The sequence below is a fragment of the Cottoperca gobio genome, chromosome 16 (genome assembly GCF_900634415.1).
Source record: "Cottoperca gobio chromosome 16, fCotGob3.1, whole genome shotgun sequence".
NCBI classification, from domain to species: Eukaryota; Metazoa; Chordata; class Actinopteri; order Perciformes; family Bovichtidae; genus Cottoperca; species Cottoperca gobio.
Window position 1 is genome coordinate 14318262 of NC_041370.1, and position 21457 is coordinate 14339718.

Sequence of the window (21457 nt, forward strand, 5' to 3'; positions counted from 1 at the left end):
TGTCAGTAGTGCTTGTATCTATTGAGTAACTGTTATAACACTAAAAAGGAGAAACAATTCATCATTAATGTTAACATTTAATGAACAAAAGCAAGAGAATCCAGACAAGGTGTTCAATGATTTTATTCCTTACTTTGTTTGCAACAAAGATAATTATAGTATTCCTCAAAGAAAAACAGAGTATCTGAAATCAATGAGCAAAGTAAAACACATGGAAGCCTAGTGTTGCATGTTTTTGAGGAACCATTATTTAAATTGACCCTTTTGGGGGGCAAAGACTACCCAATGAGCTGTTCTCTGAGCAACAGATGGGATGGCTTAGTGTCCTTGTTTTCCAACAACTATGGTCAGAGAAGCCTCATGCAAGCAGGACTGAACACCTGACTGCAGCAGAGGACTAGCGCTAGAGCCACACAGCTAATAGGCAGGAAACCTATAGCCATCAAACATTTAGTGCCCTGTTGCCATATAGCAAAAATTAGCATCTGTACCCCACTTGTACCCAACAGAAGTTTCACACTGACATTTCATGCCAAACGACATTTGCAATCAATGGGACTTGATTTATAACATAAAAACTGTATTAGAAAGTTATTATTTTTTTTACAAATGTTTCTCTGTATATCTTGTTGATCACTTCAACAAACTATTGTAGTAAAACCTCTGAACTAAAAAGGAGTATGCCAAAATTATGTTTCAATGAAACAAAGAAAACACACATTAATCCTTGGCCATTGAAATGACGACCTTTGGCAGAAGAAAATACTTATTTTTCTGACAGTTATAAACTAAACAAAGCTTATAAATACATTTAATTGGAGCAACAATACATTTTTCACAACTTGGAGAGAGGCAATTCATTCTAGGCTTCCTGTGATCAAAACTCCAACTGAAAATATGACCAAGTCGAACTCGGAAATAAAACTTGAGTGTGCAGCCTTTCTGAGATGAGCGGGCACTGAGACTCTTTGCTCCAGGAGACAGGAGATGCAACAAAGCACCGTCTTCTGGTCTGTGATCCGATCCTCCATGGAGGACACTGCGACTGTGTGGCCACACTGACCTGAAAATAGGTCGTCCGAGCGCAGGCTTCACCTTCTACGTGTCGAGTCTCTCCAACATAAACCTGAGGAGGGATAAGTGCTGAACTCCTTCTCCTTCTTCGTGAGAAACTGGGGATTGACGCGGAAGGTGCTCTCCTCAAAAGGGGTCCCCCTGCCACCACTGGGTGGAGGGAGAGGCTGAGGTTGGTGCTTTGAAGGGGTGAGATGGGTGTCTACTCCACCCTCCATGAATTCCTCTCCCCAAAGTGATCTCCGCCAGTCCTCTCTTTGGACAGGGAAGGGCAATGCATAGTGCAGAGATGTGACATGACATTCACTCAATGTTTCTGTCAGATTGGGTGGGGGGGGATAAGATTCAAACAAGAGCAGGGACAACGCTTCCTACATCCATTCTTTAGAATGGCTGGCAGTTTGTTTAGCTTGGCCGACACTGTACTTGTCCCTCTGAGCTGTCTTCGTCATCGGAGCCGTCCGGGCCGACGCCACGCAGGCCTGTGATGCGATAGCCCATGTTGAGCAGCATAACCTCCAGTGGATCAGCGTTCATACGCCGCTGGTTCGCCTGAGCAGCACTCTCCATGTCCTCCACCACTCGTCCGTTCTCAGTCTCGGTCTGTATTATGAGAAAGTGGAGGGGACGAGAAAGGGTAATGGTAAGAGAAGGATACAGAATCAGCAGTAATAGTGTTGGGGTTGGCAGTTTATTTTTGCCATCATTAGGAAAAAGTTCAATAATAACCTTTAAGCATATTGTAGTTCCAGGGGTCTGAGAGAAAAACTAGAGTTTTGCACCTCTTCTAGCCTGTGACAGGAGACTTTGGCCAATAACAGAGAGGTTATTCCTATTGGTTGCTCTACCAACACAGATGCATGTCCCTTCTGACGGTGAAAGCCTTATTCAACCGGTAGAATATCCTGTAGGAAAAGCCTCTATGTGTTTTCAAATTGTGGCATTTTCTTTCTTTTTCAAGAAGATTGCCTACCCTGGGGTGCAATTTGAATAACAATATGCTCTAAGGTTATTATCAAATGTTTGCCCAATGATGCAAACATTAAACTGCCTCGTCCTCAGCTTTAAAGACGTTTTAAATAGTTTTGTATTTTTTTCTCTCCATCAAATGACCTCAGCAGACATACACATAGTATACTGTTCCCATATAACACATTAAGTCCAATAATCAGAATGATTGCCCCAACATTTATCAAAACATAACAAAATGTATATTTAAAAACACCAAAGCTTCAGTCGTTTACCTCTGGTCTTGGGCTCCATAATCGAACCACAGCATCGATTCCACTCGTAGCCAGGAAGCAGTAGCTGGGATGGGGCTGCAGGCAGTTGACTATGGACTCATCCCCCTGCAGGATCCTCACCAGATTAGTCGTCTCCTTTTCCCAGATAAAGAAGGAGCCGTCGTCTGAGCCGCTGACAATGTACTGGCCTTTGCTGTAGACAAAAAGGAAACCACTCAGACCTGCCTGACGAGCCATGCTCTCGGGACATGTTGTATTTACTAGTAACCACATAAACATTTTACATTGAACTTCTTTTCTCAGAACAGAAGACTGTACAGGTGTCTGACCAGAACTCTCACACTTCTGGTGTTAAAGCTAACTTGGTAGGGCATTCTGGGTATACTATTCAATGGGAACTGAGCTTTGAGTTACATTATGTGTGTTGTATTAAATGTTTTAGCTCACTGCAGATGTATTGATCTCAGTCTTGAGCTGCAGAGCTCGTGACTGCCCCCTAGTGAGGCCTCAGCAGACTGGGAGTGTGATCTACTGACCTTCCAAAAAAGTTGGCCTCTTTGATATCAGTGGTGGTGTTGCAGTGGCCGCAGTATCTGTGCTTGTAGTCAAAGCTGCGCTCTCTCAGCACCAACTCGTCTTCAGGGATGGACTCCTTCCGACTGAATGAGTGGAATCGAATGGAGCTGTTGGCCTTCTTATCTTCGGCTGGTGAGGGGAAGGAAATGATACTTATTAACAGTCATTCAGATAAATCTGTTACTCTTGAAGCTGCACACATACAACACAGCTGTTTACTTACAGTATCAGAGTCTAAACATGAAACTTATTTATTTCAGGTTTCACTCTCCCAACTGAGTTAAAATATTTAGTAAGTAAAGGAATTATCCAGGTGGTTTGTATAGTCATTTCCAAATCAAACTGAACATTCTGGTTTAAGAAATGAGAACTATAAATTAGCAAAGTACCAGTTCACTGTTTTGTTTTTTTTACCTGTTTCTGTCTTGGTGAAGAGAGCAGCCTTAATATCTTTGTCCAAGGAATCACATGCACTACTGTGCGCCTGCTCTGGAAACTTTCCTTTGAAATCATCCAGACACTCCAGAGCTTCAGACACATACTTTAGCTCAAACAGACACCGTGCCAGCCTGAAATGAGCCTTCAGGTGAGCCGGGTTTAGAGTCAGAGCCTTCAGGCAGTCCTTCAGGGCATCATAATGGTCTCCATCCCTGTGAATCAAACAAGCAAATGAACACTTGCTAACTTTTTATAACGCTCAAGAGAAGATGATCATGTCTGTGCGTTGATACCATGAGACTTACCACTTGCGTTTCATGTATGCTGCTGCCCGGTTCCCATACAGCATGGCGTTGCAGCTGGCCTGATGAATGCCTAAACTGTACAGCTGGATGGCCTGCGTCCACTGCTGCCGTGCAAATGCATCGTTAGCTTGTTGCTTTATTTTCTCCAAGTGAGCAGGGAGCTCAGTAGAACTGAAACAAAGCGAGCAGAGGAAACATAACTCAAGTGTATGCATGCTTAAACCTTTAAAAACAGTCAACCTGTGTAGAGAAAACCAGCACAATCGATGACGGACAGGGTGAGAAAACCAACCTAGAGCGCATCTTGGTTCCGGAAAATCGGATATGGCTGGTTGGCAAGACAATTCCATTGGAGACGCCATTGGTTGTCTTTCCATTTTGTACATCTCCTGGAAGCCAAAGTTTCAGAAACTATCAATACAACTAGAGATACGGTACTTTATGTACCTTTACGAGGCACCATTCAAGATCTTCTGTTAACATATTTGGCACAGACCTACCTGTTGATGACTGGCACTTTTTTGGAATCAGGAAGGTGTATGGCTTCTGTTTAAATGTCAAGTCGAACAGATACACCTGGAAGAAAGCAAATGGTTATTCACCGAAACAGAAATGAATAACCATTCCTTGTTTGTTTTAAGAAATGTTACCTGTTCACCACCCATGTTAACTAGTAGCTCAGTGCCATCAGGACTGAAGGTGACATAGGTGGCCACCAGGACCCTCAGGCGATTATTGTAGTCTGGGAGTTTCACTGGCAGGTGCCCTGGAGCAGTCAGGCAGAAGGTAGAGTTATTTAACCACTTCCTTCACAGTCACGTTCAACCTGGACATTCCTACATTGCTATGTAATTAAAATACAATTGTACCCATTGAATACATTTGATAGCATAACAGTTCAACTATATATGCACCTGCAACATAATACTGCCCAGCTCCGTCTGGGATGGGCTTCTGCCTTTCACAGAATGTGTGCACAGCTGCTGATGTGCCCTGACTTGTAGATTTCCTGTGTAACGAAAAAAAACTTAGTTAAAACACAGTTGTGCATGTGCATTTCAAAACCTGGAATGGTGACTGTACTGTATCACACTTGAGTAGATTATTGAATAGAGCCGCAATGATCGTCAACTAATCCATTAATCGAACGACAGAAAAATAATCACCAACTATTCTGATAATCAATGAATCGTTAAAGTAGTTTTACATTACAAAATGCCCGGAAATGTTTTTGTCCTGCTTGAAATCATATTAAACTGAATACCTCGGGGGTTTGTACTGACAACACAAGACTATTACACTTGACACTATTTTCTGACATTTCATAGTCCAAACGATTATTCTAAAAAAAGATCGGAAGATTATTCAATAATGAAAATAGTTTTTAGTTGCAGCCCTATTGTTGAATAATTATTACCATAAAATGACGTCAGAAACTAAACCAACCTGTAGTTGTTAATCATCCTGATGTCGTAAAGGCGAACAAAAGGCCCGTTGGCTCCTACTGCCATGTAGTTGTTGTCCCGTGGGTTGACAGCGAGGCACTTGGCCTCAACCAGCTGACCACAGAACTCTGTCAGGTCGATCAGCACCTCCGAGCGCTTACTGCTCTCCCTCAAGTCATATTGTCTGTAGTGAACAGGGAGAAAGTAAACATATTATCTGCAGCAAAATTAGGTGTGGGATGTCTTTGCCTTTGTTAAAGCGAGGGGATTTAATTCTAACCTGATGATGCCATCCTCCGCAGCGCTCCAGAAGGTGTTGGGCCACATGGGTGCTGTGGCGATGCGTTTGACTCTGTTGGTATGATCAGAAAACATATGGATGGTTTCCTTCACCGTCAGGTCATGCACATGAACCTTTGTGTCGGCTGCACCCGTTATCAAAATTCTGTCCCCGGAGTGAGGTAGGAACTGTATGGACACACACAGACACAAAACAATTATTAATTGATAAATACAGAAACAGTGTTTCACAATGGCTTCTCTTTTTCAATTATTGCCAGTAACCACAGATTAAAAAGGGACAGTTCACCCCAAAGTTTCATTCAGGAACCTTTTCTTTCTACTGAACTACAGCTGTCCCTTTAAGGCATTACTAAGGTGTTAATTCAATCCATTGAATGTCCCATTTTCATAGTCTGATTAATGGCCTTAAACGCCACCTCCACATTATCTTACACTGTAACATTTTTACTCCAGTATTTGACCTCACTTCTATTCTTTCAGTCATGAAGCTACAGTGTCAATCTTTGTGTGGAAACGAGCCTTGAACAGCTTCAGCATAGATGGACGTGTTGTACAATAGATGGTCTTCAATCAAACAACAAGCCGCTCATTAAATGGCCAACAGTGCCATCTAATGTACAGGAAGTGTATTAATATCATAGAGAGGATTTGTTTATGACCAAAGAAAGATTCAGATGAGGCATTTCTGCATTTGACATCCAGAATTGTATCATAGCATTATGACTAGATTATCCGTGTGTCTAAATGCAGCTACTGTAAATTATTTACACCCACTTTTCCTATTACCATTCAATGCATCCATCTTACAGTCAGTCCTCCTTACCTTTACAGAGAATATATTTGCTGCATGACCCGTGTGCATAGTTGTAAGCTTCTTGTGTCTGAATGGATCCCAGATGATGGCATGTTGATCGTCTGAGCCCGAGGCCAGTAAACTGAAAACAAAAAGAATCACCGGGACAAGTCAAGCAATATTTGTTTAGGCTCTTAACTACGACTGCCATTCAAAATATTATACTGTGAAACGTGTTCAGATGTGCAATAGAGGACTCACTGCATTCCGCGGTTAAGTTAAGACTTTAGATATTAGGTATAATAAAATTGTAATGAGCTGAATCCATTGCTGGTACAGATTTCTTGCAGCAGAGACATTTAGAACTGAAACATAAGTAGCAGCCTACACGTTGTATTTGGAAATAATATAAATGGGAAATAATAATTTTGGGCCTTCACGGTACATACAGTGTCTTTAATGTAGTTAAGGATAAGACCATAGTTACATGGTGGAGTAAAGCAGCCAGAGATCCCAGATCAGACTATAATTGAACATGAGGGGAAATTTATAAGACTTACTCTCCTTGTTCATTCCATTCCAGACAGTTCACACAGCCAGTGTGGCCCTGTTGAGACAGACCGTATAAAGTGGAAGAAGATATGATGATACACAGAATGATGTTCTCTCTCTCTCTTCTCAAGTCTTTCCCTCTACATGCAGACACACACAGACACCATCACTGACCTGAAGCTCGGCCTCCAGTCCAAGTCTTTTGATGAAAGGGTCAGTCACATGATAGGACCTTTGGAAGCCCGGTGCTCTCTTGTCCTGAAGACATGAATCAAAGTCTCCCTCAGACTTCAGTACATAAGTAATTATCAATACAAAATGTAAACAATCCTTTCAGTTGAGTGAATATTATCAGACAGCCCCACCAAAGTCTTGTGTAGATATGAGACACTAATTGCCAGTGGACTGGTCTTCTGCTGTTTGAATACTCACTCTGATCTGCCGGTGCAGGATATCTCTGGTGATGTTGACAGCAGTCATGGTCTCACCACAAAACATAAATCGGGGTCTGGGTGGAGGTTCCAGAGGTCACAGCTCTGATGACATTTACTCTGTTTTCCTCGAGAATGAGCTGAAAAGACGTTGATAACATTGAGATAGATACCACAGGAAGGACACTTATCACAAGGCTTAGCTGATTTTACGTTGGGTTAATGCAGGTTTTAGATCAAAGGTAAGGACAAGGTGGTCAGCTATTTGAATAATTCGCTCATTATGGGTACTTTAAAAACAGCTGCAACATAAGCATGGCATATAACGTTAGCTGGTCTGCAGACTTTGCTCACACAGTGGGTTTGTTCCCGTCATAAACACAAACAAGGCGAGTTCATGAGCTAACTAGCATTAGCTATGCAGCTCTGTCAGTATTATAATCGGCGGTCTGTTTTGCAAAACACTGACATTTAATTAACGTTAAGACGCTGTTAGCCTGCAACACTCGTTAGCCACCTATGCACCGGGCCTGTAAGAGACCTGACGTTTATCAAGTAGCTACCGTTAGCGTATTTGCGTTACCTTGCTAGCTAAACAAAACGTCCACTTAATGTAACGTTGAGCTTGGCAACGCTTTAATTGACATTAACGACTTCTAAAGAAATCTCACCGCTTTCCTTGAACTAAAAATGCTTCTGTCAAGAAATGTCCATTTAGTAAACGTGATAAATCACACTCTATGTGAGTTTGTTGACAGGATTGTCGCTAATACCTTATGAACACAACCCTCCTCCCACTGCACTGAGCACGCAGATCACGCAACTTTGTTCAGCGAGCTAAAGCCAAAACAGATAATAATTTCCGGTCCGTATTTGTTTCAGAATAAAGGCATTCTCCCTACAAATTAATGTTTATACAGTACTTTAATTTATTTTAATTTAAAGGCTACTATAGCCCAAAAAAGCAAACAAATGTAATTCAGCTGCAAAATAAACTACACACTCTATACAGTGTTTTATGTGATAATAAATGATAATTATTCTGTCTCATAGAAACGTGCTAATTTAACAGACCATTTCTACTTTTACAGCACACGTACAGCATATCCAAGCAGTGTGAGGAAGAATCTGTTTTATTGTTAATTAAGGAATACAATGACACAGTCAGCTGGTCACATAGAATAAGAGAGAAGAAAGGCTTATACAGCACTCAGCAGACGAACAAGGGATGTAGATAAAAGGTCTGATCCGACCGACAGTGGCAGCATAGAAAGGTAACGATGAATTGAATAGGCTGAGTCAGATTAAAACACAAGACCAGGTTATCATATTTGAGCCTAGTTGTTCCACTGATGGATAAATGTAAATAGCTTGGCGGATGATAAGATGTATCATAAGAACAGGCAGAAATTAATATATCGGAATATACTTTACATCAGGCAGCATATGGAATTATTCTTAGTTATTTGTTGTGCATAATTCATTATTATTGTACCAAGGAGAAACAGAATGAAATAGATGTGTTATGTACTTGTATTGCATCCAGTGCAACAACAAAAAGAGATCCTGACTGGCAGCATGTAGTGGTTAGGTGTTTCAAATGTTATCATCAATGTCATCATCAATGTCATCATCAAAGTCCCAACTTCCTACAACACATTGCTGTCAGCATGTATGGTATTTTCACTTCTTTGTCACTCAAAGCTGTTCTATCTAGTGTGAACTTTATTCAAAGTGAAAAATCAGAAGTGTGTAAATTACAAGTAGGCATAAATGGACATTTTCTTTTGTCTATTGTTGGCTAGTTTAATATGCCGAACAAAATACAAAATATTTTTGCATTTAACCATATAGTATTTACCTCTATATCAATTACTAGTTTGTAGGCTGATTAATATATATCCTAAAACTGTCTAACAGGTTTAAACACTTACAGCTATGTTTCCTAGGTTATTCTAGCCAACTCAGAACATCTTTGTTAGGTTCGTTCGTTTTGTGTCACTGCAGTGTTTTTTGTTCTTTTGGCAGAATTAATTTAGTCGTGTCTTTTGTTGCATCAGCAGCAACATTTCAAGAAGAGTCTCACAAACACTGCTACCCTAGTTTTTGAGCTTTAGGCAAATGTAACCACTCCGGATGCATTTACCTTACAGGCAGGAAATCCACAAACGGTTTCTTAGCGTCACTGTTCAACGGGCGGCGCTGTGACATTAAACAAGCGGGCATTGTGTCTTTGATGGGTTGTCTGCCATCAACGGGGATCAGTTCAGTTGGCAGGCGGTACAACAGCAGCAGCGGATGGTTCAGATTCGGCTTTCAGCCTCAAACCGAGATTTTCTACTGCATTATTCTGTGTGTATGTGAAACAAAAGGTAAAGTAACGATTTGTCTGCGCCTACAGGTATTTTAGCTAAATTAATGTAAACACGGAAGCTAACAGAGATTTGTAACGTTAATGTTAACTCAAGTAGCTAAGCAAACGGCAACGGTATGTTAGCTGCTAGCTAACGTTAGCTTGTTAGACGGAAACGGATTTGTCATGGATTAGCTAAAATGGTTAACGGTGCAGAGCATCGCAGTACAATACAATTGAACGTTATGGTGAGGAAATCATAAAAAAAAAAGTTGTCGCTTTAAAGCCGCCTAGACCTATGTAGCTGTGATTTCCGCATTTAGGACAGCTAGCATCATAACATTTTAATAAATGCAATTTAGAAATTAGTCACATTTAGCCGATAGCTTGCCTTTGCTGGTTTAGGGTTAGCTGTTATTTCCTTTACGAATTAGCTAGTTAATAGGATTAGTTTGTAACAACCAGGCTGTCTTTCAGACGACTTTGAATCCATCAGCCAACATTATATGTGCCTGCTTCATAATGTTCAACTTCCTGTAGCCTCTTACGGATATATGTGGTTGTGTAACACATTATGTAAGGCTAAGACATGTGCTCATGTTGTTATTTGTGTTGCTACCCAGAACAGTCTGGTGAGGTTGCTGAGGGACAGATGAGATTGATAGGTGAGCAAATCAGTCAACAACTAACAGCTGTTGAGTCCTAGGCTTTGAAGGTTCAGTTCATAATATACAGTATACAAGAAAGGAGCTTTTGTTCAGAGGGCATCCCAGTCTCTGGTTGATCACAAAGCCCTAGTTAAACGTCTCTGTCTGTTTTCCTAGTTAAGTAAATCTTAAGAATAGGTTATCGGATATTTGCTTAGTTGCTGAAGACTGAGAAGTAACTTAACTAACCTACGTTAAGATATTCCAAGAATTTGACCAGTGATAATTTTAAGTTGATTATTACTATACAACTTGAACATATCTTGTCATGTGTACTGTGTGATAATGTATTTTTTGTCCATCTCAAACAGGTGATATTGTATGGAATGACAACCTCACACAGATATATTGAATCCAAACCAGCGGGTAAGTTGACACTCAAGTCAAAATACAAACTGTGTTTCAGTTCAGCATGTATTGATATAAGTCTCTGTTGACATTGTCCTGTTTCACAAATATACATTAGCTCGGTTTGCTGACATGGAGTGGCAGACACCAGCTGTGTCAGAGAAGTTCCAAAGCCGTTTTGGCCGCCGGCCTGGAACAGCGGACAGTGGGGACACAGGTCTTGGCACCTCAACGTCTGACAGCACAGAAGGTGATCACCTTTACTTGTACTTCCCCTGTCTGCGGTGTGTATTGTGTAACATTGTTTTCAATTCTGTCTGTCATTGTTGGAGCTCCACTCTGCACTCAATACAGCCAGAGGTGGGTGTTTCTTGTCAGCTGCATACATGTTTTATTTACAGGATATCTTCTTGATTTTGTATTACATTATTTACATGGTTGTTTATCATGACATTTAAGCTTGAAAGTTGAGAACAGACATATAATGTAGAATTCAGTAGGAAGCGACGTGTGGTCCTCGGACTCAACCCCAATGCCTTTTTTGTGCTGAGGCTGAAAAGAGTTTGTCTTCATGTTTGTGTTGGTGTTACTTCGGCTATTTAAAGAGTGAGAAAGATGTTCATGATCCACTGCGGGTGCTTGAGAGATTTGCAGAGGTAGATTAAAGTCCCAGCCAACAATGTCCCATGGCTCTGCTGTACTACTCTGGTCTTTTGGTTAATTGGGAGTATGGGATGCCAGAGCAGGACAGCTAAATGGAAACGGGACCTGGTCTGTGGTGTGAAATGTGACACTCGTCAACAAGTTATTTATTTTATATAAACATGATTATGATGGGAATATTCCATACGGAGTGGAAAAAATAACAGAGACAAAGTGTCAGAAAGGTTCCATGTAACGGCTGGCCAGCTGGGCTCGATGGCCCCTTGTGCAACAGGAAACGCAACAAAATAATAGACTGAAAAAACATCAAAAGTGTATCAACACTGTAGGGTTTAAGTTCACAATGCTGGTATTTATGTACGGGCTGCCAGTTGAAAGTATTCATAACAAACAGGTCAACAGTTTCCGTACATCAAGTTACATTAATGTGTGTTTGCTTCCCTGCCGTAGTCCTAAAGATACATTTTACACATAATGTATTTTGCCAATTGTTAAACATCGTAGTGCATCTTCAATGGTGTGGTTTAAAAAATATCCTGGATTTCAGTAGTACCCATAATCACTCTGAACAGTTGTGTAACAGCAAATGTATAGGGGTCTATTTTCTACACTTTTGTAATTTAATCTATTTTAACGCACACTCCTGCATAAATTGATTTGTGTTTTTAGTGGTTACCTGATTACTGCGGTGAATTTAAAGATCTCTGCACGCCTCCCGTCACCTGTCCAATCATCAGATATAAACATCACTAAACCTGTAAGGGAAGCTGCAGATAACAGCGAGTAATGTTAGCAGAAGCATATCTTCTACGTCTTCCAAATAACTGAATAATATCTTTAATCTTGAGGTGTCCAGTGTTATCTTACAAGCCCCGTGAACGCTGTTCATTGAGCTTGTAAGTCAACAATCCTAGCAGGAATGGTGCATTTAGCTCCTTAATAGATTGTTAATATTCATACATTTTTCGGTTTGCATGATTTTATAAATAAGTTAATATTGGAACATAATAGTGTTTGGTTTTAGGATTGGATGAACATGTATATGCTTTTTTGGCATAATGATTCCTTTTGAGCTTTTTTTTTAAGTATAGACCTTGCTTGTTAAGTTACAATTGTTGAGCTTGCTTCTGGTGCTTGTGCAGCTTTGTCTCGGCACTTAAACCTTCAGCCGTGCCAAGCAACATGACAATTAGCCCCAAATTTAGCCACAATAATGACCTGTTGTAGATAATACTGTATAGCATACTTGGGGTGTAAATTAAACAGCCTAGAATACGGGCTTTTATTTACTTTAATAAGGGAAGGGTTTATTTTTATTTTTTTAGTTGCTGGGTATTTAAAACTGCTCCAGTTAAATGTGATTAATTATGTTATATACATCCCAAAGACAGGAATGTCTGTTCAGCAAACATCTAGCAAATGTTCTTCTTACAGAGTAGTTTAGACTTGTTCTAGCCAGTCATGAATCAGTGGAGCCCAGAGGCTTCTTTCATATGGTAAGTTTTACCTCCCTCGGAGCTTCATGTTGTTACCACAATATTGTTTGCCTTTTTACCCATAATTATTTCCCTCTGTGATTGCAAAAAGTGTCTAGTTTAATATAGTTGTGGTTTAAACTGGGCAGGAAAAACGTATCCCACTCAGTCTTTGACTTTGGATGTACGTGTGTGCGATGTTACGGTGGGAGGAGGCAAGGTGCTTAAATAAGCGGCACCCACAGATCCCCCTGTAACATGAGAGGTGGGCTATAAATACCCCTAACCTTTCCTGTGTATGCCTGTTTGCGCAGAGCTCTGGTACAGGCTGGTTTGGCTGTTCGAGGACAATACGGTTTTGGGCACAGTGCCTGCCTGTTGCGCCACTGTCAGTCTTGGCTTCATAGGTTGATTTGGTACGGTATAGAAATGCAGAGGACAAACTTTAGTTTTTATTTAAAGCGTTCTGCAGCTGAGCTCACCTCAGTTCAGCTGTAGAAAACATGCCCCAGCTAATAACATGTTTGTTGCGTTCGAGTGACTGCCAGGTCTCCAGACTTCAACAGGTCTCTCAGGTTTGTAATGCTGTTGAAATCATGTGTTATGTAACTTTGAGTTGTGCTGGGGCTTGTGAAGATATCTGTAGGTTGGTTGTAGTGATCTATGTTCCTGAAGTTCTTTTTGTAAGCATAATGTGATCTCTGAGGTCTCCAAATGAAGACAGGTAACATTTTTGTGCATGCTTAATGGAGTGGATTGGGTGTGTACTCTGAAGTCTGAGGGAGCTGCTCTGTATGTTGTTATGGGAATCACAAGAGTTTATGCTACTTATAAAGGCAGACTCTTTAGTCAGCATTTCTATTGTAGCAGTAGATTATAATTGTTTCACATGTACATTAAGTGGAATGGCTGTAACTTAAGCTTATCAATGTTGTAGACAACATATGTTTTTGTTAATCAAGTAACACAGAGCTTTTATTCCTGGCATGGTTTAAGTCTATTATGAGCTTATTCCCTGGGTCAGTCAGAGCCAGTTAATTCTTTCAGTGGTGACACCTCATCATCAAAGTAGGCCACCCATAAACCCTGCTGCATCTACTTTACATCACTGACTGAAAATAGAGAAAATGGCCTGCAGTAGTGTTCTAGATATTCTTCACTGATTTTAACAAGGTCTATAACACCTAATGTCATTTCGAATGACCATTTCTTCTTTTACTCTTTAAAGATTTCTGCAGTTCCAGCAGCAGCCCCTCTTTCCAGCCCATCCGCAGTCAGATCCCCATTCCCACTGCACATGTCATGCCATCCACGGCCGGAGCCCTGGCCTCTAAGCCCCAGTCATACGTCCAGGAGGGATCCCTGTCATCTGTTGCGGGCCACAGGTCTTCCTCTGGCTCCAGAACCACAAGTGGCTCCACCTCGAAGTCTTCCTCTCTCTCCAAATCAGCATCTTCGCCCAACCTGGATGCTCAGGCAGCCGTGGGAGTTGATCATGTGGGGCCCGACTGCCTGAGCCGCTACCGCAGCCTTGTCAATGGGCTGGACCACTCTCTTTTCCCCTCGGATCACACGCGAATGGATGAGGGCCAGAGGTTTGACACTCCTGCTGTGGAGCCTACGCTAAATCAGTCAGCCCTGTTGGGGGGGTTATGCCCTGATGTTAGACTCCGATTACAGGCGACTGGGATTAGAGACGCCCCAGACTGTGTGTCTGAGGCCTATAGAGGAAGCATGGAGCACAGTTATAAGGTTCTGCCTGAAGCTAGGTCTGGGGTTCCAGGCACAGCAGAAACCTCTAATCAGAGGAGCAGTCAGCCTGGTGCGGCCGGATCCGCTGGAGTTTATGCAAACCCTCTCAGCCTGCAGGCACAGGCTCTGCTGAGGGAGCATGCAGGCTCCAAAGTTTATGAGCCATTGCGGCAGGACAGATGTGGGGAACTATCCAGCTGGCAGCAACAACAGCAACAACAGCAACATAAGCAGCAACTGGAGAGTTTACGCCTGCAAGTGGAACAAATGCAGGTAAGCATTTATCTTAGATAGAATATACTAAACTAAAGGTAAAGAAACTCATTAGACTCGCAGTTAGTTTTTTTGTTTCATAACAGTCTCTCCTTTTTTTGGATCATAGTAAAGAGGGTAGAGGGTCTTAAAATACCTCCGCTGGGTAGCAAAACAAACTTTGATAACGTAAAGGCCATTGGAGTAGACATGTGGGGCAGTCGGTTGTTTGTGGACATCAAAATCTGGCCAGAAATGTAGTTCCTGACACACATATAGGTTAACATTGGCAACATAACATTCCACTAAACAAAGCCTGAAGCCATACAGACAGCGCGTCCTATTTTATAGTGGGATTTGTCGAGTCAATAAGCAAATGAAAAATCACCAAGAACTTTTCTGGTGTTTGTTGTAGGACATACTAAAAACATTACAATTACAACTCAGAAGATCCTACGCTTGATCAACACTAGGCAGCTTGTGTCGCAGCTTCCCTTTAGCAGTCTGTAAAAAGCTGTCGAAATAGTAAAAAGTGTTGCACAAACCTGCGCTTTACAATTTCAACAGTGTTTTACATTTGTTTCCCCACCATGGCAGATGCTGACTGAGTGCCACCCTGGAATGACTTCCCTGTAATTTGTGCTGACACATTAATTGACAATGATTTTAACACATTTAAATAAACAAAAACGTTGTACTTATTTGAAATGCTGAGACTGGCAGAATATACAAACCCAAAATCCGATTGGACCCGTAGGGGCTTTCACTGTATGAAGAAATTGTGGAACTTCTTGCAACTTTAAGTCATGATGATCATTCAAACATTGTCTCATTAACTTCATGCTTGGCTGTTAAAGCTTTGAAGGGAGCCTTCGTTCTTTATTCATTCATCAGCGACATTTGGCAGAGCTGTCGGTGTGTGTTGGTAGAAAGACTTTAAATAGTCTCTGAGGTGGAATTACATTCTATTCTAAAGAGAGATCTGCACTGCTTCATGCGTTTATTTCTCTTTTGTGATTCATTGACAAAAATGTATCTGTTACTCTGTTGTCGGGTGACTTCTGTGGTAACAGAATAATTTGATCAGGTGTTATTCCTGAGCTGTTTGCATTATGTTGTTTGACTATTTTTAGAGTCGTGTGTCAGCACCTGTATTGTATATCTATACTGTGCTAAGGTAAAGTGTCAGCACTTCAGTTTATTTATTTTCCTGGTTAAAATTGTACATTTGTAAATCTTTGCATCTCTCATCACCGCTGCATATGTTCTCCACATGATGAAACTCAAACTGTCCCCTTGCTGTTTGTCTTTTTTGTTGCAGCTCCTGAGTGCTGGAGGGGGTCAGTACCCATCTCTGTACTCAACGACAGTTCACTCTGATTCTGGCAAGTGGGACGCTTTGGTCAAAGCCAGTGAAAGTCTGCTCAAGGAAAAGGAGCTTATTATTGAGAGGCAAGTGATTATTTTACTGCTCATGTGGGGACATTCTGTGAAGGGCATGGTTTTATCACCATTTGATAATAATGAAAATAGTTATGCTTTGTGATGCACTTTATCATGAGTTGATACTGCGGTGTTGAACAACTGAGAACAAGAATTTAATATAGTGGGTGAGAAATTTAGTATAAATATTTATGTTCTAACCACACGGGCCGTACCAAGCTTTTAACATAATGTTTTGCCACAATGTTGCTAATTGTATTGTTTTTCTTGTGTTGACTGATTTTGACCCTTTTTTATGTAGACAAAAGCAGCACATGACCCAGTTGGAACAGCGTCTGAGGGAAAGCGAGCTGCAAGTCCACGGAGCCCTCCTGGGTCGAGGATCTTCTTACGGGGATATGTGTATGCTGAGGCTACAGGTTAGTGAAAACATACACTAGCTCACACACACACAAGAATACTGAGAACCCTGTGTCATACTGTCATCCTCCTTGCAAACTATTTACCCTCAAGAACCTTCATTGAAACTTCAGTATCACATGGTGGCTTTACAGGAGGCTCAGAGGGAGAATGCGTTCCTTAGGGCGCAGTTTAGCGAGCGCTCTGACTGCGTTGTCCTGGAGAAAGCGGAGGCGGAGCGCAGACTGGGGTCGGTTGAGGCTGAGACACGCCGACTAACGGACAGCCTGAAGGAGACCTGTGAGAGACACGTGGAGGAGATGAAGAAACAGGAAGAGAGGGTTCGTGCTTGCCTAACACATCTTCCTACCATTACAGTGCTGCGATTTAAGCGAAACACAAAGTTACAAAAATAAATGGCACTGAGAAGTTTAAATAACGATGTCCTTGTTTACAAACAGTCTTATTTTAATGTCATTATTGGATGAGAACTGCATTTAAATCTTTGTACTTTGTTCATTTTACTAGTAAAGAGAAGCTGTTAAAGTCCTGTCAGATTTCCTGCCAGGCAGCTGATATTATAGGACAACAAAACAAAACAACATTGCACTGGAAAGTTTTCATTCCCCACATGAGCTGAGATGCTATTTATAGAATCGCTGTTAAGCATAAATAGATGTTGCTTATAACTGTAGGCATAACACGTCCACTTTCATAGAGAAATATGAAAGCGACTTCCCTGAGGCCAATGTGTTAGTCGTTTGTCACATGTTGTCTCCTTAAGTTATAAATGGGTTTATTGCTCGTTACTTTTTGAGCACTTTATCCCACTTACCACGTTTGCCTATTTGTGCAGATCCGCAGTCGAGACAAGCACATCAACAACCTGAAGAAGAAGTGCCAGAAGGAGTCGGAGCTGAAGAGAGAGAATCAGCAGCGTATTGAGACTCTGGAGCGTTATTTAGCTGACCTTCCCACCTTGGAGGACTACCAGAGCCAGAACAAGCAGGTGAGGACAGTTTCCAGTTTCATCTATTCTTACTGACTCTGCATATATTTACTCGGGTCAAGGTGTGTAGATCATTAAACCTGTTTTTTGTGTGTCAGCTTGTAGAGGCTGAACAGCAGGCAGCTCAGCTACAAGAGAAGGTACAAGATTTGGAGGCCTGTCTAGAGACGACGTGCTCGCAACTACGGGAAAAAGACGCACAGCTGGAAGATCAGAAGCGCAGGGAGAGAGACCTGCTGACCACCATTACCGAGTATGCAGACAGACAGACAGACTGACTGACTGACTGACTGACTGACTGACTGACTGACTGACTGCAACAACAATAATGTACCATCTTCTCAGTGGGCATGTTAATTCAAACAGCAATAACTCTGCATAATGTGTGTTTTTATTTTTGTCTTCATCAGTATGCAGCAGCGGGTACAGCAGGGCCTTGAGGATGGAGCTAGGCTGCCTTCAGTGGATATGGAGAAGCTCCGAGGAGAAAACAATACTATGAGAGAGGAGCAGCAGAGACTCAAAAAGGTTTGTTATTATTTGTCAGCTTTCTTTTTTTAAATCTCAGCTGGGAACACCTTTTTTATACTTGAAATTGTTTATGAGACAGCTTTCATGAATATTCACTGGACTACTTTTATACATAAAGTACAGTGGGGGTACAAGGAAACTTGTTGAGGCTAATACAAAACATCATCACTAAATGCATTATTAATATAGTTGTTGAACCTCGTATGTTGAGCTGGAAACTTAAAGCGTCCTTTTCTAGTTAATCCCCGTGATTCCATGTTTGTCTGTCTGTCAATAATGTCATGAGGTGCATGATTGCATCGCCTGTGCAGATCCTTATAGCAGCCCCCAAAATACCCTCCGTACGAGTGAATTGGTTTGACTTGACCGCTTCCAAATTATACTACATGAACTGTTCATTCGATGCTATATAACTTTAGTTTTACTGTTTATATGCTTGGCCCCAAATGACTTCAGCTTCAAAATGTTTATCTAGCTGCATGAGCTCGGAGAGCGTCCAACTTTTTAAAAAGTAATATTTGTTATACTGGGTCGTGGGTTAGTGCTCAATGTTTACTATGCTTGCTGTGTGCTAAAAATGCTTCTGGTTGTAAACACACGGCCACTATTTCCACAAAGCGCAGGTCACAACCTCCCAGTCCTACAGCACAGGGATATCAGAGGGTGATGTAACGTGATATTCTCTTTGCAGGTCATTGAGAAGCAGCACCGAATGATGGAACAGCTTGGCTCTCAGATCCAGGTCTTTATCTCTACACAATGAGTCTAAATGATTTTTGTAGTTACCGTCCAGTTTACAGTCTCTGAACATTTGTGAGTTACGAATTGCTTGTGTCTGCAGGCTTTGGAGGTGCAGATATCTCAGGAAGAGAGCAGCTCTCAGGCTCTCAGAGAAGATGTGTTGGCCAAAGAACAGAATGTCGTAGAGCTCCACACAGCCATGAAGGAGGTGAGATAATAATAAAAAACAAATGATCCTTCGTATGGTATGTAGAGAAACCTGTGAGTCATAACCTGTCCACCAACTGCCTGACACTTTTTGTTGCTCCTGACTGCTGTGTTTCAGCTGGCGGCCCAGAACCAGGAACTGATGGAGCAGAATCTGACCCTGCAGGAGCAGATGAGTGATCCGGACCAGAGGAGCACTAACCAGGCGTCCTGTACTTTGCAGCCGGCCGGGGCTCGTCTCACGCAGAGGCTGCATGCAGAGATCGCCTCCTGCCTCAGTGACCTGCGCTCCCTGTGCAGCATTCTGACCCAGAGAGCTCAGGGACAAGACCCCAACCTCTCCCTGCTGCTTGGTCTCACATGTAAGCACGGCTTACATTTTACTCTTTTAAATGTGATAAATTGTTTCAGGCAATAGTCAGTGCTATGAGGGGAAATTGTATGACATGTTTTGTTTATTCCAGCGCCCCCACCAGTGACACAGCAGGACGAGAACTGGATGAATCCAGAGGTGCTGCAGAAGAAGCTGGTTGAAGCTCAACAGCTCCGTCGGGATGTCGAGGGACTACGCAATGTAATACTGGACCGGTACGCGCAGGACATGGGAGAAAACTGCGTCACCCAGTAACCTTGCCACCAAACTCACAAAAGCCCCACTTTCACCTCTGAAGCATCTAAAACGGGCTCGTCTTTCACGACTTGTTACTGAATGTCAGAAAGAGGACTGGAATTTAATTTTCATAAAATGAGGACAGAGAAATGCCCAAATGGTTTAGCTGCTGCTGCTTCTTCTTTCGACTGACTGTACGTCGATTCTCAAGCCTGCCTGTAGCTCAGACTCCTCTCACCCCCCCTCCCCCGGTGAGTTCATCTATTTCAGTCCAAGGGCTAACGGAAAATAACTTTCCTCTAATACTTGATCCTTAAGCATTGTGTGTGTGTGTGTGTGTGTGTGTGTGTGTGTTTGTGTTTGTTTTTTATTAATGATGACATGAATATTGTCAGTTACCAAACAGTCTTACTTTTTGTTCCACTCCAGTGGATAACTATTTGTGTAGAAGTCCCACAAATATAACTTATTTAAATCTTAATTTCGCTCTCGAGGGGAATTATCCAAGAAGTGGTTGACAATCAACTGAAAATACTTTAACCTGTGCTTTTAACAGAATTCACAATTAAATGTTACTAACATGCCATTATTTAAAATGGTGAGCACTGTAACACGAGACTCTGCTGTGAGGTATAAGACTTGATACTGAAGGGTTTAATACCAAATGGGCTTCTCACACCAACAGGCCTAAAACAGTTTTTATTACCAAAGAAACTCTGGTCAAAGCAGTTGTGTGAGTCTGTGAATGTTTGTGAACGCTTCTCTTCGCTGCAGGCCTTGCTCTGAATGAATACCAACATGTGCCTTTCTGTCACGTTTGCAGCCACAATGCTAATTAATTTTAGACCAACCACAAAGGGCTGTTTGCAGCTGACTCTTCCAATATGACCTTTCTCAGCGTATCAACCAGCGGGATTGTCGATACATTCCCTGACTCTGAATGTAGCGGATAACTTTGGGCCACATCACAGAGCTTGTTGAGGCCCCGACACTTCTTCTTTGTAGAATCTTCTCCGAGCAGATAAATAACGTCACAGTTTACCGTACATTACAAGTTGATGATGGCTGACTCGCATTCAACAGAGTGGTTAACTGTTTCATAAATGTACGACTGAGAAACGGTATTAATCTTCAGTATTATTTATTTTTTATTGTTTGCATTGACAACTCAGTGTAAAAGCCTTCTGATGTGTTGCTGAAATGATGTGTTTGAGCGAACTTGTGTAAAGGTCCCATGAAGTGGCTTTTAGATTGTAATTTTCTCCTGTGGTTTGACGTGTTTCTCATCTGATGAGATGTTCAGGCTGATTGTCAGCCGTCAGTGAGGGTCCTTCACCTTCTTCAGGCCGAAGAATGTTTTAATCCCACGTGATGATGATGGGAGGGGTAGGCTGGATCGCCCCCAAATCATCAATCATCAATCACATTGTACTGGATGGAGTTTTATATTTGCCCGAGTGCAAGATAAGCCATTAAAAAAAAAAAAAAAGCTTGACACTTTACTGGAAGAAAAAGGGATTTTAATATAAATATATGCAACAATGACTTTTTCTGACATGTTACAGAGCAACACAACCAGGGACACACAAGCCATTTTTCATTTCATGGGACCTTTTTTTCTTTTTTTACTTGAGTAGCACAAGATTTATCTTTGTAAAGTCAGGCTCCGCATGCCTTAACGTCTCAAATGTTTTGCAAAAGGGAAAAAGATGTTTATATTTTCATACTTTTGTCCTTGTTTGTACTTGCATATTTTAGAAATAAAGATTTTCAACATTTTGTATTGTTTTAATTCTTTGCAAACTT

At 41.6% G+C, this 21457-nt stretch overlaps 2 protein-coding genes across 8 annotated transcripts; one reads left to right on the top strand and one right to left on the bottom strand.

The window, feature by feature from the left end:
* Positions 1-105: 105 nt before the first annotated feature.
* On the bottom strand, positions 106-9438 carry wdtc1 (WD and tetratricopeptide repeats 1). Of its 3 annotated transcripts, none has more exons than XM_029450941.1 (16): positions 9308-9438; positions 7163-7301; positions 6905-6988; positions 6739-6785; positions 6209-6320; positions 5363-5550; positions 5084-5266; positions 4552-4646; positions 4288-4403; positions 4138-4213; positions 3930-4026; positions 3638-3808; positions 3309-3544; positions 2855-3023; positions 2319-2511; positions 106-1677 (listed from the first exon to the last, which is right to left on the bottom strand). In XM_029450941.1, exons 2-16 carry the CDS (start codon positions 7226-7228, stop codon positions 1480-1482), a joined length of 2031 nt encoding a protein of 676 aa, XP_029306801.1. In that variant the 5' UTR covers positions 7229-7301; positions 9308-9438; the 3' UTR covers positions 106-1479. The 3 variants fall into 3 exon arrangements, with proteins under 3 accessions (XP_029306801.1, XP_029306800.1, XP_029306799.1); XM_029450940.1 differs by lacking the exon at positions 9308-9438 and adding an exon at positions 7935-8055; XM_029450939.1 differs by lacking the exon at positions 9308-9438 and adding an exon at positions 7833-7953.
* cep85 (centrosomal protein 85) lies at positions 8412-21190 on the top strand. 5 transcript variants are annotated; one of them, XM_029450935.1, is made up of 15 exons: positions 9417-9533; positions 10138-10179; positions 10533-10587; positions 10688-10819; positions 13936-14732; positions 16033-16163; positions 16456-16573; positions 16709-16894; positions 17410-17562; positions 17661-17815; positions 17973-18090; positions 18785-18835; positions 18935-19042; positions 19160-19403; positions 19506-21190. In XM_029450935.1, exons 3-15 carry the CDS (start codon positions 10548-10550, stop codon positions 19667-19669), a joined length of 2397 nt encoding a protein of 798 aa, XP_029306795.1. In that variant the 5' UTR covers positions 9417-9533; positions 10138-10179; positions 10533-10547; the 3' UTR covers positions 19670-21190. The 5 variants fall into 5 exon arrangements, with proteins under 5 accessions (XP_029306797.1, XP_029306794.1, XP_029306795.1 ...); XM_029450937.1 differs by lacking the exons at positions 9417-9533; positions 10138-10179 and adding an exon at positions 8412-8435; XM_029450934.1 differs by lacking the exon at positions 10138-10179 and having other exon boundaries at positions 9397-9533.
* The last annotated feature ends 267 nt before the right edge of the window (positions 21191-21457 follow it).